We start from the raw sequence: 18,344 nt of genomic DNA, 5'->3' as shown, positions 1-18,344 counted from the left end.
TTTCTCTTTTATTTGTTGGTTTTCATCTTTGAGTGTAAAACAGAAAAATGTTCTCAGTAAGGTTGTTCATGTCTGTGGAAAAATATCTGGAAGTGCTCAAGAAACTTTGCAGAATCTGTATAACAGACAGCTGCTTAAGAAAGCAGAATCTATCCTGTCTGACAGCTCACATCCATTACATCATCAGTTTCAGTTTCTTCCATCTGGCTCATTGCTTAGACTTCCATTAGCAAAGACTAACAGATATAAACATCTATCCTCAATTCCAGGAGGAAAAGGTAGCTGCCTAGAGTCTTGAATGAATGAAATTTTTATTGTTTTTATTGATTATACTCGTTTTTAACTTTCTTATATATGTTATTTGTGTTGCTTCTCTGCTGTACAACCAATTGCCTCCTCGGGGGACAAATAAAGTGATTGATTGATTGATTGATTTATATGTGAGGAGAAGATGTTTGCAATTCTTAACAGGGAGTAAATTAAGAGAAAATAAAATTGGAGAAATATGACCTGTGCTGATAATTCTCATCAGGATTCTTGCTGCAGCATTTTGGATCAGCTGGAATTTCAGCGCATTTTTCAGACAGGAATAAGGCAGAGGAGGAAAATAAGAAAACCACATCTGTTGGGTATATTTGTGCTCCAAGCCAAAGTAGCTTTAAAAATCCTGAATGGAATTTATCCAACCACTCCTTTAAACATTAACCTGCGTGTGAATTTTGGACAATACTTTAAAAGTTGGATTCAGCCTTATGAGGCTAAATGTGATGTAGAAAGCAGGTTTACCTAAAAGAGAAAAATCTAGATTTTCAAATAAACACTTGATTGTTGGCTAATCATTGTAAAAATTGCTATAAATAAGGTTGTTGTGAAAGGTTGTTAATCTATTTTTATTTAAAAGTTCTGACCCAGTTTTCAGGTAAATATGTCCCCGTTCCTGCAGAAGCTGGTTGCTATTTCAGACATGGTTAATAGTTTATTGAATCATTTCCTCTGAACTCATTGGGCAGGGTGAATGTATTTTAATTTTATTTTAATTTAAATATTTAATATTTAATTTAAATATTCCTAAAACAAGACACGTTTGGGTGTGAAAAGGAGGTATAACACCAGACTCCTGACAAATTATTTCATAAATATGCTTAAACAAGGCCAAATACAGGTTAATTAAAAAAAACCCTCATATCACTTCTTAAATACAAATATTTCCAATAATAGGGAAATTTCTAAAATACAGAAGACAGATAAAGCTGAATTGTGTTAAGTTTTAGCTTTTATTTAACAGACACAAACAAATAATGACTTCCAGTGCATTTACAGGCCTGCTTCATAATATCTAGAAAACATAGACAAGTGAATTATTTGCATCAACACACTAAAAAACTGTTGGAAAAATGGCAAAAAAAGAGAAAAATTGCTGGAAGAAAACACAATCAGGAGATTAACGGGTGAACGATGAGGTAGAATCATCAAGTGATGAAACAAACAGAAACATCTACAGAATTTGGTGAACAGGTTCAGGAAGTGTGAGGAAAGTGTGCAATGAGCCACACAGCCATCGAGCCTTCAGGCAGCTGCGGGACAAACCATCGTCACACCTGATCAATACAGACAGGTGGACTCAGGAGGACCTCGGTGTCCCTAAAACCTGTCCACTGCTGCATCCACAACTACATCCCGACTTCCTGAAGCAAGTCAACTCTGTTCAGAGTTCTGTGAAGAACTGAAAAACAATCAGTATCTTAATCACCAATGTTTAAAAAAAGCCTGTTTAAAGGGAATTAATATACAAACCTGATAAAAGTCAGGGCGCTGTGTAAAATAAACAATGATTTCCACATCTATCAACCAAACTGTTACTACGAGAACATAAAAATCATGAGATGTTAAAAAAAGTACATTTTACTTCATCATGATAAAAGAAAATATATTAATAATCAAGAAACACATTAGAAAATATTTAAAGCTGTTTGTGACAGAATGGTAAACATGCCTCTGTCCAAACATCTGAGTGATGACAGATTTCTTTGGACTTTCGTTTTTACTGCATTGATACCTTTTCTAAACTTTTTTTTTTGGAAATAGGGGACCCAGAATTCTGGTTCTGGTGAGTTCTCCAGTTAATGTGATTAACACTGCAGTGAGGAGGATTACTGAAAGATAATACAGTACAGTCGAATTATTGTATATTGATGCAATATAATAAGGAAAACCACATCAGATATGTCAGAACTGTGATGCATTATGATATTACTAACTATAAAGGTGTGATAGAACAAATAGAGAAAAATGTGAGGATTGATAGAGGTATCAGAAAAAAGGCGGTAAAAAGGCAGAAACTCTGACTGGACAGAAGATCCAAGTCCCTTTCCTGGAGTAACACTCTGTAATAAACATGTTATAACAACACCAGTAAAATAATAGCATAATATAAATGTGGTCAGTTTGAGTTAAACCAACTCATTTAGATGCTTTACAGTATTACTGGACGGTAGAACACATGTTATTACCAAACAGCCGGGATGCACCACTCGTGGGATTCAGACCAACCATTTTACCCCACCTATCCCAGCTTGTATAAGATGAGAGGCGGAGTACACCATGCACAGCTCGCATGCCCATCACAGGACCAACAGCCGAGCTCTCTCCACACAGGACGCAGGACGGACACCCAGCCAGGCTTCATTAGGGCCAAAGTGAGAACATATTTCAGTAGTGTTGCTTTGAAAGATGGTTTGTGAAGAAGAGTGAGCGTCCTAACCCTGACTATGTTCCAGTGTTTGCTGTATGACGATGACTAAAGTTAACACAGTTAGAGCTCTTTAATTCCAACTAAAACAACTAGAACCATTAACAGATGATGAACTCCCAAAAGCTGGGATGCTGTGTAAAATATAAATGAAACTAGAATGCATTTATTTGCAAATCTCGTCAACCCATATTTTATTAGCAGTAGATCATTAACATATTAGATATTGAAACAGACATTTTACCATTTCATGGAAAATATGAGCTCATTTGGAATCTGATGGCAGCAACACATCTGTAAAAAGTTGGAACTGCAGCAACAAAAGGCTGAAAAAATAACTGGTATAAACCAAAAATCACTGGAGGGACATCTGACAACTAATTATGTTAATTGGCAACAGGTCAGTAACATGACCGGGAATAAAAGATACATAAAAGATGGGCAACGGTTCACAAATCTGAGACAAACCGTGTCTAAAAATTGTGGAGTAATTTCAGAAAAATGCTCCTCAATATAAAACCGTGATGACTTTTAAGATCCCACCATCTACAAGTGTATCATTTCATCAAAAGATTCAGAGAATCACGGGGAATCTCTGTGTGCATGGGGCAGGGAAGGCCCTGCTGAACCACATCCTGCATCCATCACAGCAGCATGGCTTCACAGGAGAAGAGTCCAGCTGCTGAACTGGCCTGCCTGCAGTCCAGACCTTTCACCAACACACAACATCTGAGCATCATGGAAGCAGAAATCCAGCAACCAAGATCCAGGACTGCAGAGCAGCTAGAATCCTCCATCAGACCAGAATGGGACAACATTCCTCTCCTAAAACTCCAGCAACTGGTCTCCTCACTTCCCAGATGTTTCCAGACAGTTGTTAGAGGAAGAGATGCTACACCATGCTGAACACCACCCTGGAACTACTTTTTGCACCATGCCGAACATCATCCTGGAACTACTTTTTACACCATGCCAAACATCATCCTGGAACTACTTTTTACACCATGCTGAACATCACCCTGGAACTACTTTTTACACCATGCTGAACATCACCCTGGAACTACTTCTTACACCGTTCATCCTGGAACTACTTCTTACACCATGCTGAACATCATCCTGGAACTACTTTTTACACCGTTCATCCTGGAACTACTTCTTACACCATGCTGAACATCACCCTGGAACTACTTTTTACACCGTGCCGAACATCACCCTGGAACTGCTTTTTTCACCGTTCCGAACATCACCCTGGAACTACTTTTTACACCGTTCCGAACATCACCCTGGAACTACTTTTTACACCGTGCCGAACATCACCCTGGAACTACTTTTTACACCATGCCGAACATCACCCTGGAACTACTTTTTACACCGTTCCGAACATCACCCTGGAACTACTTTTTACACCATGCCGAACATCACCCTGGAACTACTTTTTACACCATGCCGAACATCACCCTGGAACTACTTTTTACACCGTGCCGAACATCACCCTGGAACTACTTTTTACACCGTGCCGAACATCACTCTGGAACTACTTTTTACACGTGCCGATCATCCCTCTGGAACTACTTTTTACACGTGCCGATCATCCCTCTGGAACTACTTTTTACACGTGCCGATCATCCCTCTGGAACTACTTTTTACACGTGCCGATCATCCCTCTGGAACTACTTTTTACACGTGCCGATCATCCCTCTGGAACTACTTTTTACAGATGTGTTGCTGCCATCAGTTTCACTATCAGCTCATACTGCTAAAATAAAAAAGGGAACACATAATCATTAGCATGAAACTCAAAGTCAGTCCCACTTCTGGGATATCAATCAGTTAGGATTAGCCCTAATCAGTTAGGAAGTAAAACTGATCATGAATCAGTTTCAGCTGCTGTTGTACAAATGGAACAGACAAAAGAGGCCAAGACACCCCCTATAAAGGAAGGATCCTGCAGGTGGAGGCCTCAGACCATTTTCCCATCTTCATCCCCCTCCCTTTGCATTCTGCCACTGCCCTCACCAACAGAGGTAAGATGAGGTGTGTGCAACCCACAGAAGATGCTCAGGTAGTGCAGCTCATCCAGGATGTCACATCAATGTGGCAAGGTTTGCGGCATCTCCCAGTACAATGTGGAGGAGACACCAGGAGATAGACCAGTATACCAGGAGACGTGGAGGTGGCTGTAGGACAACAGCCCAGCAGCAGACCCGCTATCTGCTCCTCTGAGCATGAGGACCAGGAGGAGCTCTACAGTCCTACAAAATTACCTCCAGTAGCCACTAATGTTCATGTGTCTGCTTAAACTGTCAGAAACAGACTCCATGAGGCTGGTATGAGGGTCCCACATCTACAAGTGGAGCCTGTGCTCACAGCCCAACACTCTGCAGCCTGACTGGCCATTATCAGAGAACACCAGGATTGGCAGATTGGCCATTGGCGCCCTGTGGTCCTCACGTATGAGAGCAGGTTAACATGGAGCACATGTGACAAATGTGAGAGAGTCTGGAGACGCTGTGGAGAACGTTCTGCTGCCTGCAACATCCTCCAGCATGACCGGTTTGGCAGTGGGTCAGTGATGGTCTGGGGGGGCAAGTCCTTGGAGGGCAGCGCAGACATTAGGTACCAGGATGAGATCCTCAGACCCACTGTCAGACCATATGCTGCTGAACTGGGACATGGGCTCCTTCTGACAGGCCTGCCTGTTTACCAGACCTGAATCTAGTCCAGCACCTCTGGGACATCATGTCTTGTTCCATCCACCACCACCATGCCCACCACAGACTGTCCAGGGGTTGACTTGAGTTTCCACAGAAGCTGGTCCAGCCTGGGATCTGAACTTTCCACTTTTGAGTCGGATTGTGAATCCCAACCTCCATGGGTTCATTTTTTTTTTTGTTTTGTTCTCAACACATTCCACTGTGTAATTTTCAACCACAACATTTTATTTATCAGGATCAAATATGTGTCAAGTCTTCCCTTTGTTGTTTCAGAGCAGTATGAACCATGAAATGGTTAAATGTCTCAGTTTCAACATCTGATATGTTCTTTATGTTCTACGTGGAATAAAATATGGATTTATTGGACTTGCATATCATTTTATTTTATTTACATCTTAAACAGCACTTCAATAATTTTTTTTATTTAGGATTGTAAAAATAACCCAATTAGCTTAAATTTAAAGTTAAATGTTAACACATGAAGAAAATAAGGTTCTTTTCTCCTCTGTGGAGTGTTTTGCCCAAAACCCAACATAAAGCAGCTAATCTTAATTTCCACTTTAAAAAGTATTTAAAAAACAACCAAATGAAGGCACATAAATGAATAAATGCTTCTCTTTTTATCATCTTTGTCTCAGCTTATATGATTCATCTTTTGTGCCTCTTCCTCACTCAGAAGATCTTTGAGTCTTTCCCCCTTTTCATGTCTTTTTAGCTCACATGTGGATGTTGTGGACAAAGCTTCATGCGTCTTACAGTTGTGCTTGTTTTTAGCTTCCAGACAGCTGATCCTTCCAGATGTTTTTCCATCTTTTCTTGGAGCCCTTCGTCCTGTTTTTTTACTCGTCTGCTCGGTGGTTAGGGTCTCCGGTTCTTCTAACCTGGAGCTGGACTTCACGGCGGGGTGCAGAGCAGTGGGGATGCAGCATGGACACATGGTACGCTTCCTTGTCCGTCCCATTCTCCTTGTGTTGGTGTTCATATCCACATACGGCTGCGGATAGCTGGGTGAGCTCTGTAACGTGGGCATGTCATTTTCATCTGGGAAATCCTCATCTATTGGCTCCACGTAGCCAAGAACTGCATCGGGTTCAGCGTGACAAACTCTGTTGTGTGAACTCTGACCAGAACAGCAGCTCTCCTTCAAACCAGAGGCAGGTTCTGAGTTCAGTTTGAAGTGTGAACTTTTGAGAGGAGTCACTCTTGTGTGAAGAGATGCTGACAGTTCCTGTTCACTCTGCATTTTCACACTGATGCAAACATCCCGGTCTTCTGCACTGCACATGTCTTGTGGAATGAGATCCTTCTGTTTCAAGCTGCTTATTGGTTTCTCATCCTCCACAGACCTCATGGACCCTTGGTGGAGGTCTGCAGAGACACACCCAGGTGATGCTTCATCAATCTTTTGTAGGCTAATTTTCACATCAGCTGTAATTCCAAACATCTTCCTCAGCAGGCTGTCGGACCTCTGACAGAGCCGTGGTACCAGCAGAGATGTCGACTCGGGTCTGGGATGTTTACAGCTCTGCAAGTAGAAAAAACAAATATAAACTAAATATAAAAACACATAAATAAGTTGAACATGTGCAGCAGACCGAAGCACATTAATGATTCCTGTCTGTAGAGACAAACTTATGTTATCTAAAATAAATAAATAAAAAAATCAGGAAATTTGGTTTTCATGTTTACATTAATCCCTTTAACAGCACCCTTTATCTAACAAAAGGTGAAAATTAGACAAATAAGCATCCGTTTACGAAGAACGTCAGAAACCACAGCTAGTCATTGAGATCAGTGTAAATGAGACAGGGTGACACCACACCAGCATGTTGGATGGTTTTAGATGAGCTGCTACCTTCAGGGTGATGAACTTATACCTAGAAACACAAATTCTGCTGTTTTACTACAAAAGAAAATCATAGAAATATTAACTAATAAACCTTATCATGAACCAGTTATTTATTTAGTCAATCACACGTACTCAAATTTAGAAAACCGGTTGATTATAAATTTATTAAAAATTGTCCTGATAATCTTAAAATGTCAGATGAGATTAGACTAAAGCTGAATTAGGGCTCAGCAATATATCGAGATTTTCAAATATATCGAGACTTTATCAGACGCAGTATAGAAGGAGGGAATATCGTTTATATTGAGATACCCTGTTTTTGAGTTAAATGCATCTTTTGCATTTTGCACAGCTGCATCTTTGTCATTGAAAGGGATTTTTAATTTATTTTGTTTTAGGAGCATTTAATTTAATATGAAGGTACTTAAATTTCAGTCAGCTGTTTTAATGCACATGTGCTGCTGAGCCTTAATAAAAATATATTTAGCACTGAAGGCTGTAAATTAGAACTGTCTCTTTGGTTACTTGACAAAGATATAGAGATATATATCGTATATCGTGATTCAGGCAAAAAAAATATGGAGATATAAGTCAGTTAATAAGGCTTTGTGATCACATCAGGGTGTTTAACATCTACAGTCTCCATGTTCATCTTTCAGACTACCTGGTAGCCCTGAACGTTAACGGATGTCAGGTTGTCTCCAACCAGCAGCATCATCTGCAGACCTGATTAACACAAATCATGTCTGAAGTCCCAGAAGAACAAAGTTGAGCCAACCTTCAGTACGTTTTACCAGCCTTTTATTGACACTTTACAAAAATAACTCGCATTTATACAACATTAATATTACATACAGATAAACAATATACAGATGAATGTTTTTGAATACGTGTAAAATCTGCATCAGGACTAACACCAGTTGTTTATGTTGTGGTAAAACCACCACTGCTACTAGATTTAGTTAGAGATGAAGGACTTACCATCACGATTCTACAGAAACATCCCACAATCATGAGATCAGTAGCATGAACTCGAACTATAGAAACTAAATCCAGCAGCATGGTGGGTAAACCACAACATAACTAGTCATGTGTTAGTGTGGTCTGGGTCGCATGTCTAAATGTGAAGGGGATGATGAAGAGGACTGTTTAGATACCAACGGTCACTGAACCAGAACATTTAGTCCATTCATGGTTCAGACTCTACTTTTGGTGTTTTGTGGTGAATCATCTTGTTAGAAAACAGCATGTTGAGCAACAAAAACTTAGATATTGAACCGCTGTGCATTTAAAGTGGATTGTAGGTTCATTCTGACATCATACAGGTAAACTCTGCTTAACTTCATGTGAGTAGTGTGGATGTGATGTTATTTCCTGCAGGACGGAATCTGAGGACGACACGGATCTGATTTATTTTATCTTCTATGATCCAACACCCAGATGTGGAGGAGATGATAAAGAGTCTGATCCCTGATGTTTCAGCACAGTCTGATCAGCCAGACAAGCTGGAAGTGATTACGTGTCCAGGTTCAATCCAGGACTGGTCTGAACCTGGTGGATCCAGCTCCTGCATCAGGGAACTGCAGACCCAGAGCAGGACGTAGGAGGACAGGACCACTGGGATACTTTGGGCCAGAAAGCTCCAGCAGCAGCTACCAGACCTCCTGCAGGTCTGGAACAACTCAAGTCACTTACTGTTTACTAGAAAATGATCCACATTTCTATCACTTCCATCTGCTCCTATCCTCCATCTGCTGTGGTTAAATAAAAAAAGAGCTATTAAAGGCAGAGCTGCTGGGTCTGTTGGTAAATGAAACCGTTCTGTTTCTAATCTGGTTCATTTAAAATAAAACTTTGCTCTGAATATTCAGCTGTTTGTTCTCACAGTTAGAAAATCAGTTTTACAAGAACTGAACTACAATAAACAGGGAATTTTACAATATTCTGTTAACTATATTTGTACTGCAGTGATAAATGATAGAACATGTACATGCTTCAGCTTCAGACCCGGTCCACCTCCGCCTACTGGATCCAGACCAGATCAGCTTCAGCTTCAGACCCGGTCCACCTCCGCCTACTGGATTCAGACCAGATCAGCTTCAGCTTCAGACCCGGTCCACCTCCGCCTACTGGATCCAGACCAGATCAGCTTCAGCTTCAGACCCGGTCCACCTCCGCCTACTGGATCCAGACCAGATCAGCTTCAGCTTCAGACCCGGTCCACCTCCGCCTACTGGATCCAGACCAGATCAGCTTCAGCTTCAGACCCAGTCCACCTCCGCCTACTGGATCCAGACCAGATCAGCTCCAGGTTCAGACCCGGTCCACCTCCGCCTACTGGATCCAGACCAGATCAGCTTCAGGTTCAGACCCGGTCCACCTCCGCCTACTGGATCCAGACCAGATCAGCTTCAGGTTCAGACCCGGTCCACCTCCGCCTACTGGATCCAGACCAGATCAGCTTCAGCTTCAGCTTCAGACCCGGTCCACCTCCTCCTACTGGATCCAGACCAGATCAGCTCCAGGTTCAGACCCGGCCCACCTCCTCCTACTGGATCCAGACCAGATCAGCTCCAGGTTCAGACCCGGCCCACCTCATCCTACTGGATCCAGACCAGATCAGCTCCAGCTTCAGACCCGGTCCACCTCCTCCTACTGGATCCAGACCAGATCAGCTCCAGGTTCAGACCCGGTCCACCTCCTCCTACTGGATCCAGACCAGATCAGTTTCAGGTTCAGCCCGGTCCACCTCCTCCTACTGAATCCATACCAGATCAGCTCCAGGTTCAGACCCGGTCCACCTCCTCCTACTGGATCCACACCAGATCAGCTTCAGCTTCAGACCCGGTCCACCTCCTCCTACTGGATCCAGACCAGACCAGATCAGCTCCAGGTTCAGACCCGGTCCACCTCCGCCTACTGGATCCAGACCAGATCAGCTTCAGCTTCAGACCCGGTCCACCTCCGCCTACTGGATCCAGACCAGATCAGCTTCAGCTTCAGACCCGGTCCACCTCCGCCTACTGGATCCAGACCAGATCAGCTTCAGCTTCAGACCCAGTCCACCTCCGCCTACTGGATCCAGACCAGATCAGCTTCAGGTTCAGACCCGGTCCACCTCCGCCTACTGGATCCAGACCAGATCAGCTTCAGCTTCAGCTTCAGACCCGGTCCACCTCCTCCTACTGGATCCAGACCAGATCAGCTCCAGGTTCAGACCCGGCCCACCTCCTCCTACTGGATCCAGACCAGATCAGCTCCAGGTTCAGACCCGGCCCACCTCATCCTACTGGATCCAGACCAGATCAGCTTCAGACCCGGTCCACCTCCTTCTACTGGATCAAGACCAGATCAGCTCCAGGTTCAGACCCGGTCCACCTCCTCCTACTGGATCCAGACCAGATCAGCTTCAGGTTCAGACCCGGTCCACCTCCTCCTACTGGATCCAGACCAGATCAGCTTCAGGTTCAGACCCGGTCCACCTCCTCCTACTGGATCCAGACCAGATCAGCTTCAGCTTCAGACCCGGTCCACCTCCTCCTACTGGATCCAGACCAGACCCGATCAGCTCCAGGTTCAGACCCGGTCCACCTCCTTCTACTGGATCCAGACCAGATCAGCTTCAGCTTCAGACCCGGTCCACCTCCTCCTACTGGATCCAGACCAGACCAGATCAGCTCCAGGTTCAGACCTGGTCGTGCTCGTCGTTGGAAGCTGGTGAAGTCTTTGTGGATCCTTTATAAATAGAAACTAGTAAAGGACGGGGAACACTGGGAAGAAAATAATGTCATGATTCCTGCTACATTCATCCATCCTGCCTGTGGTATCCGTCGGACGTTCTCAGGCTCTGTAAACATCTTTATTTCCACGAAGGCACCTGTGAAATGAAAAGTGATGACATTTGTGTGCATTATTGGCATATTTTGTCATGACTAAAGAAATATATTTTACATTTCATCTATGTTATTACTTTTATACATGACAATTAAAAACAACAATAACTGCTACACATGTGCTGTTATTGTGATCACAGGTCCTCATGTAGACATCTCTGAGCTAAAAAAAAAAGAGAACATGTCCAGGTGAGAGAGGAGGTCTGGTCACCCTGTAACCCAGTGATCCCCAACCCTGGTCATCAAGGCCACTATCCTGCAGGTATTACATGATTCCCTGCTGCAGCACACCAGGTTCAAGTTAAATGGATGTCGGACAAGCTCTGAATAAGTCTGCTATTGAGCCATTAATTTGATTCGGGTGTGTTGAAGACGGGAAACATGGAAAGTCTTCAGGACAGTGGGCCTTGAGGACTGGAGTTGGGGGTCCCTGTTATAACCCAGTATCAGATGTGTTTACACAACGTTTGCATAGCATTTCACTTCCACACTGCTTCTCATTATAAACTCTCACAGCTGGCGTCACATCTCAGGTTCATTAGTGTTGTTGAAAAAGTTCTGGTTTCTGCAGCTAACTAGCAGCTACATGCTAAACAATGTGACTCAACAAAACAAGCTGAACTTTACTGTTATTAGCTTCAAAGGAGGATTAGCTTCATGATACCACTGTTTTTGTATTAAACTACAGTATAAAGATGTTTGATGGCTGATAACATGTAAACGTTGCATATAGGCTAAGCTACACTCAAAGCAATAATGCAGGTGTTCTTTAAGAACTAGATACAAACACACACACACATCAGTAAATATCAGACTAACCTTTCACCAACAAAGTCTTGAAGTCTTCATGCTCAAACGTCTTCAGGACCAGCTTTTCGGGGTCTAACTCTGGTTCCAGAAGGTCCTGTTCCTGTCTGGGGTTTTCCTCCATTACGCTAAAATCAGCTGTTTCAACGCAGAGATGCTAAGCTGCGTCAATCGCCTCAGCAAAGGCCCACATCCAGGAAGACGGTGTGACGTGATGGGTGGAACCAGCGGCTGCTCAGCACCATTATGCTGGTATGCTGAAGCATTCAGAGCTAATTTCACTAGAACTGAGGGGTCAAGCCCAGCACCTAAAGAACAACCCCAAACCATAATCCCCCCTCCTCCAAACTTTACACTTGGCACAGCGCAGTCAGACCAATACCGTTGTCCTGCCAACCGCCAGGAAAAAGTGGAAAAAAAGTGAAATGCCAAGTTGTGGCACTTTACATTATAGGGGCTGGTCTAATGTGGTCTAGGTTCCCAAGAATTCAGTGGAATTACCCTTTACACATATGCTCAGCGTTGTTTATTTACGTGTTGACAGCAATTGAGAGAAGTTCTTTCTGACATTAGCTCTGTTGTCGGCTGGAAACTGACCAATCAGAGGATAAGACAGGTCAACCTGTCTCTACTTCAGGAGTGTAAAAACTCGAGTGAGCGAGGACTGTTTAGCTGAGCGTACAGTGACAGAATTGAGAGGAGCCTCCTCATGATGTGTGTTTTCACTACTAGTTTACTCGTTCATATCACGTACACATGCCCAGTGTTTACCATGTGCGTACTCCGCTTTCATGCATGCAGTCGGTTTTCAAGCGCGCCCCTTTTAGAAACGCTGTATCGGAACATCTTTTCAGCCTAAAGCAGCTTATCTGCAGCTACCTTTCCTCTCAACGGACTCCACAACGTACTGCGTTCACGTGCAGAGCAGATGTCTGACAGCAGGGTCGCTACTGCTGCTGCGCTGTGGAGGCAGCAACGCCAGTTCAAATAAAAAAAGATTATGTTGTCCATGTGAAACAATTTAATTCTCAGCATGTTGAAGGCGTGGCATTTACAATATCCACAATGGCTGAGTCCATGTAATGGATATACTGGTAACATTGGTGGTATTCCCCAACCCTCTCACATGTAAACAAAGCAGTTTATGTGGATAAATATGATGGGAACTTTTGCTTTTTACTCTGATGTACGCCATTTTGTGAAACCTTTACTAATTCTCATCAGTAAAGATGACAAAGTCAGCAGGAGCCAAACATTCACCACAGAAACGCTGAAACAAACCTGCGTTATTAAATATTTCTACTAAACTACAAACTAATAGGATGGTGAAGCAGTAGAAATTCTCTCACCTCCTTGCTCTGAGAACTCTCCTCAGTTTCAGGATGTTCTCCTGAGCTGCTGTGGTCTGCTGGACTCTCTTCATCCACCTCCATGTTGTCCAGCTGCTGGATGGAGAACATGCTGAGACTCTTCAGGGTTGAACCAGCATCATGTGACTCCTGTCCAACAGAGATATTCTGGCCAGGTTCTACCCCCCTCTGAGCAGAAACACCAGCTCTGCTGTTGGAGCCGCTTGACGCCGTCCAGTCCGTTTGCTTTATGATCCCTGCTTGTGTTTTTGGCATCGACTGAGATTTGGGTGGAATATAGGACACAAATATCACATTGTCTTCATCGGGATGAGAGGCGGAGGGCGTGTTGGATGAAGAGGCCTGTGGAATTAAGTCTTGCTGAGAATCATCATCATCATCACAGAGATCGATCACTTCACTCGACTCTCCTGGAGCTCTGAGGCTCGGCTTTGTTTGGGGTGTAGCTAACTCATGAGGCTGCTGCTGAGGAGGAGGAGGAGGAGGAGGAGGAATGGTGCTTTTGCTGATATTTGGGCTTTGTGTCGCTGCTGTGGATTTAAACGAAGAGCTGCACTTGTTGGCCACAAAAAACACCTTCCCGTTGCAAACCACCAAAGCATTTTCTTGTCCTTGTCCATCATTCCTCGGACCTGGTTGAGGGACCGTTAGTTTGCTTTTGTTTTCCCTCTCAGCTACAGACTGAATGATTTCTGACGTGACTGACGGAGAAAGAGGATGTCTCCGATTCTCGGCCGTGGAGCTGTCCACCTCTTCAATCACCCACCTTATGGGGCTGTTGGGCCTTTGGGAAACTTTGGGAATGAGTTTTAGATGTGGTTTGGCTCCGCTTGGAGAAGCTGTATTTGTTGCCTGGGAAAGCAGCCTGAGTGTGTGAGACGCAGAGCCGCTCGATTCGGGAGGACCTTGATTCACAGTGGTGACAGGAGACACGTAGACCACACTGTTCGATCCCGAGCCAGCGGGAGAGCCTGAGGATGAAGTAAAGATCTGCTCCTTGACACGGGGAGGGAGCTGGGATGCTGGGACTCTCTGGACTTGAGCAGTGGGGAGAATCTGTAGGCACTGTCCTCTGGGGAGGGCTGGAGATTTCACCATCACTGGAAGCTGAAATGGAAGTCTCGCTGAGTTCACCATATTTGTAGAAGTTGCTGCCATCTGAGGGACTTTCTCGTTTAATTTAACAGCCTGCTGATTTACTGGATTGCTCAGCGCTGGCTCCACCTGACCTGGTAAAAATTTCCCAAGTGAAACCTGCTTCTTGGATGGCTGCTGAGAGGAAAACGGATTCAACGACTCTTTTCTAGCAATTTCAACAAGTGCTGAAGCAGCACTAAAGGTGACTTCTTTCTGCGGAGTTGGGTTGGTTTTGGGTTTGCTTATCTGCGTTTGGACAAACCGTCCGTTGACCATTTGGACAGGAATCAGTTTCATTATGTTCTTTCCATTGGCTCCAATAGCAGGCATTGCCTGGTAGAAGACACCAGTCCCACTGAGACAAAAAAAGACAGAAACATTAGGAAAGAAGAGGCAAGATTACAGAGAGAATACAGACTTCAATTTTATAAATTTATTCGTATGAAAAATACAGCTACTGGCTGCGGATCAGGAGGTAGAGTGGTCGTCAGCCCATCAGTGGTCAGGGATGGGCCGATACTAGCACTGGAAATATTCATCAATCCTACCAAAAATAAGGGGATCGGTATCTGCGAGTACTTCTGTCTAAACATCTGATACCACGGAAACAGAATCATATTTCTTTGCTTCCTGCCCAACACGACCACACACTGACACAGAAGTTACGGAGTCTGGTGTGGCCGTTGTTTTGAGTTGGTAGGCGGAGAAGCAGCTGTATGTAAGTCACTGTTGTGCCAACATTTAGCATTAGTGATATGTTAGTAATTTGCTGTCATTACTTATTAGAAAATCTTGCAAGCAAAACAGTGACATGCCCAATGTGCAGGGCCAGAATGCTGCCAGATTCACCACCTGCGAGTTTATAAAGCATTGTGGTTGAAATCACGTAAAAGAGCGAGTTTGTTGCTTTAAAGGAAATGCACAACAAACCACACCAATAACAAATGTTGGCAATGCTTTTAAAAAACATCAGGAATTTGCAGAAGAAATCCAGAAAGCCACCGTAATAACAGACGTCTTAGAATTTATTGTCCTGGATTAACAGCCCGTGTTCTTTGTGGAAAACGTTCATTGTACGTCCAGTTTCAAGACAGGTTTTAATATAAGTTCTTTTATCTGAGTTTATTTACTCAATAATTAAACAGTTCTGTGGCCATCATGGACTTCACGTGTTAATAAAACATGAATTATATAAATAAATATTAAGGCTGTTAATACAGCGTTAACAGCAGTAACTAATTTATGTAATTAATTGTGTTAATTTTTTAACCCGGAACTAACACTCCCTCATCCCCAACACTTTTCCCAATGAGAGGGTTCAACACCCGCACTCTTTCATTTAAAGAAAAAAGTGTTTCCTGCAGTTCTGTGCTAATATGCTTCTCCTCCTCCTCCTCCTCTTCCTCCTCTCTCTCCTGTTGTTCTGTGACCGGCTGTCGGTGATCAGCTGATCGGCTTCTCTGGTGCTAGCACCGTCTTCCTTGTTGCACTTGTTTATTATTCATCTGACTAGCAAACTAGCGGTTTGTGGCTCATCTTATCTTTAACCCAAAGTATTGTTAATGGATGCACTAGCAAAAGTTTATTAGTTTCGTGTCAATCAGATCTGTCACGTGAAGCTGAAGAATGAAATCGAATTTATAGACCTCTTAATAAAATAACTCTGGTATCGGATCCGTACTTGGTATCAGCAGATACCTAAACCCCAGGTATTGGCATTGGTATCGGATAGAGAAAATGGCATCGGAACATCCCTATCGGTGGTAAGCTCTCCTGAGTGACACTTAAAGTATTATTCTCATGGTGAACTTTCCAAATGCTGCAGGTCTGGATTTACAGATCTCAGTCCTAAAAGGAACGGTTTGGCATATTTTAAAATAACAGATTAGTGCTGCACAATATATCAGAAGTGTCTCATTATTACAAAATCAACATGCACTGTAACCAATATGGAGACATTCAGGCTGTAGTAGGACAACACAGGTGCATTTATGAGGGTTAGCTTGTACTTAGATGAAGTGTTTTATGGATGTTCTAACCAGCATGCAGAGGTGCAGAAGTAGAATTCAGTCCTCATTAATAACGTGAGATGATGAAGATGACCTGACATGATGAGATAATGGGAGTAAATTCTGTTCTACTGCGTAGTTGTTCTTAGACGTCTAACATCAGTATTCCTAAAACTAATGCTGACCTTTACAAATCAAGGAAGCTGATGGTTGATAAAGATGTAAAGACTATTCACACTTTTTTTTAAATGTTTTTTTCTACTTAACATGTATGCATCAAATAAACATTTTTCTAAACCTCATTACTGTTCACAATAACTTTAATAACCATCAAGGTCTATGTGTGATGATCAAAAGATGATCCTTAACCCCATAATGCTATATTATTATGCTTGACACAAACGGTTTCTGAGACTTCTTGCGTGACTTTGTGTGGTGGATGCAAAAATAATACAATGATGCATTGCAATAATTTTGATTAATCACACAGTAATAAATGGCTCATCAGACTTGAGCACATTTTCTCAAGTTTTGGGAAGGCTGCTTTTTTTTTTTTTTCCTTTTTTTGTAGGCAAATTGTAGCCTGACAGAAAAGGCTTCAGTCTTACAATCGTACATCTATACATATGGAAAATTATTTAAAATGGTCTAAATTAGAAATAAATGGCGGAATCGGAACTAAATTTGTTGTTGAATATCAGAAAATAAATGATAAATACACTAAAACCTACAAACAATATTAAAAAAATAAATTACATCCACAAACATTTATACTCAAAACAGAGTCTGCTGGTGTTGCTTATACAATGAACATTTAGCTGCAGTGAGTGTTATTACTTTGGGATAGAAGCTGTATTTTAATCTGTTTGTCTGGTCTTTCATTGTCCTGAACCGTCTCTCTAAAGGCGGCTGTTCAAAGTGTCCAAGGTGTGAGGGCTCTTTAAATTGATTTATTTGAGGCATCGAGAACTGTAAAAATCTTGTGTACAACTTATACTTATCCAATTAACTTTAAAACCTTTTAAGCATACAGAATTACTAAATAAGTGATTTAATCTAGGTTCAAACATGTACCTACTTTGCAACAGTAAAATAGCTCAAAGCTCAAAGGAGCTCAATTCCAGGAAGAAACTCACCGCTGATACTGTTCAGATTTAATTTAAGTTTGGAACCAAAACCTACTAAATAAATAAAACGCATAATTTTTGTTCGAACATTTCAATACACACAGCACTTCTCCAAACATTAATTCACAACGCGTTGTAACACTTATATCAGATCTAGTTGTACAGTACCTTTGAACTGGATCCATTTCGTCTCGTGTGCAACGCTGAGCAGCTGACACCGTTCTACCGCAGAGGTAACGAAGATCCCACGGGGGACAGGATAATTCCTGGCGTGGTTTTACTTGACACCCATAGATACAAGACTTTAACGTGAAGGCGCGATACCTGCGTTTCCGCCCCTAAAGCATCAACAACGAGTCGTTAACCCTCCCATTCCCGCTACTTTCTGAATAAAATACCATTTTATTTGAAAGGAAAATTAACATTTGTTTTGCGTTACATTTTCCCTCCGGTTGATCTCATCAACGGATGTGGTGCATTCTCATCGCGGCTTCCGTTGTAACTTCCGGCTTGTTACACGCGAAGGATTCGATGCAGCAATCCAGATTCAGTCTTACTTTTTACTTGCAGACCGAGACAAGCAGTTGAATTTTAAAGCAATATTTCAACTGGGCTCAGTGTATTTCTACTGTCTTACTCTAATGCCAAAATAAAGGGTATAGAAAAACGTTGACAAACAGTAGCAGCTG

The 18,344-nt window shown here is 42.7% G+C and overlaps 1 protein-coding gene across 1 annotated transcript; it reads right to left on the bottom strand.

The window, feature by feature from the left end:
• Positions 1 to 4,722: 4,722 nt before the first annotated feature.
• lrif1 (ligand dependent nuclear receptor interacting factor 1) lies at positions 4,723 to 18,344 on the bottom strand. The gene is made up of 4 exons (XM_042003106.1): positions 18,095 to 18,344; positions 17,824 to 17,993; positions 13,362 to 14,874; positions 4,723 to 6,988 (listed from the first exon to the last, which is right to left on the bottom strand). The coding sequence occupies exons 2-4, from the start codon at positions 17,838 to 17,840 to the stop codon at positions 6,098 to 6,100; spliced, it is 2,421 nt and encodes an 806-aa protein (XP_041859040.1). The 5' UTR covers positions 17,841 to 17,993; positions 18,095 to 18,344; the 3' UTR covers positions 4,723 to 6,097.

This window comes from Melanotaenia boesemani, chromosome 13 (genome assembly GCF_017639745.1).
Source record: "Melanotaenia boesemani isolate fMelBoe1 chromosome 13, fMelBoe1.pri, whole genome shotgun sequence".
Lineage (NCBI taxonomy): Eukaryota > Metazoa > Chordata > Actinopteri > Atheriniformes > Melanotaeniidae > Melanotaenia > Melanotaenia boesemani.
This window is presented reverse-complemented; position numbering and strand designations above follow the sequence as displayed.

What these genes read in the sequence shown, in the direction of transcription:
- lrif1 (XM_042003106.1), bottom strand. An exon ending in AGAGTTCTCAGAGCAAGGAG is followed by an intron (nt 6,989 to 13,361) that starts GTGAGAGAATTT and finishes TTCTACTTGCAG; the next exon opens with AGCTGTAAACATCCCAGACC.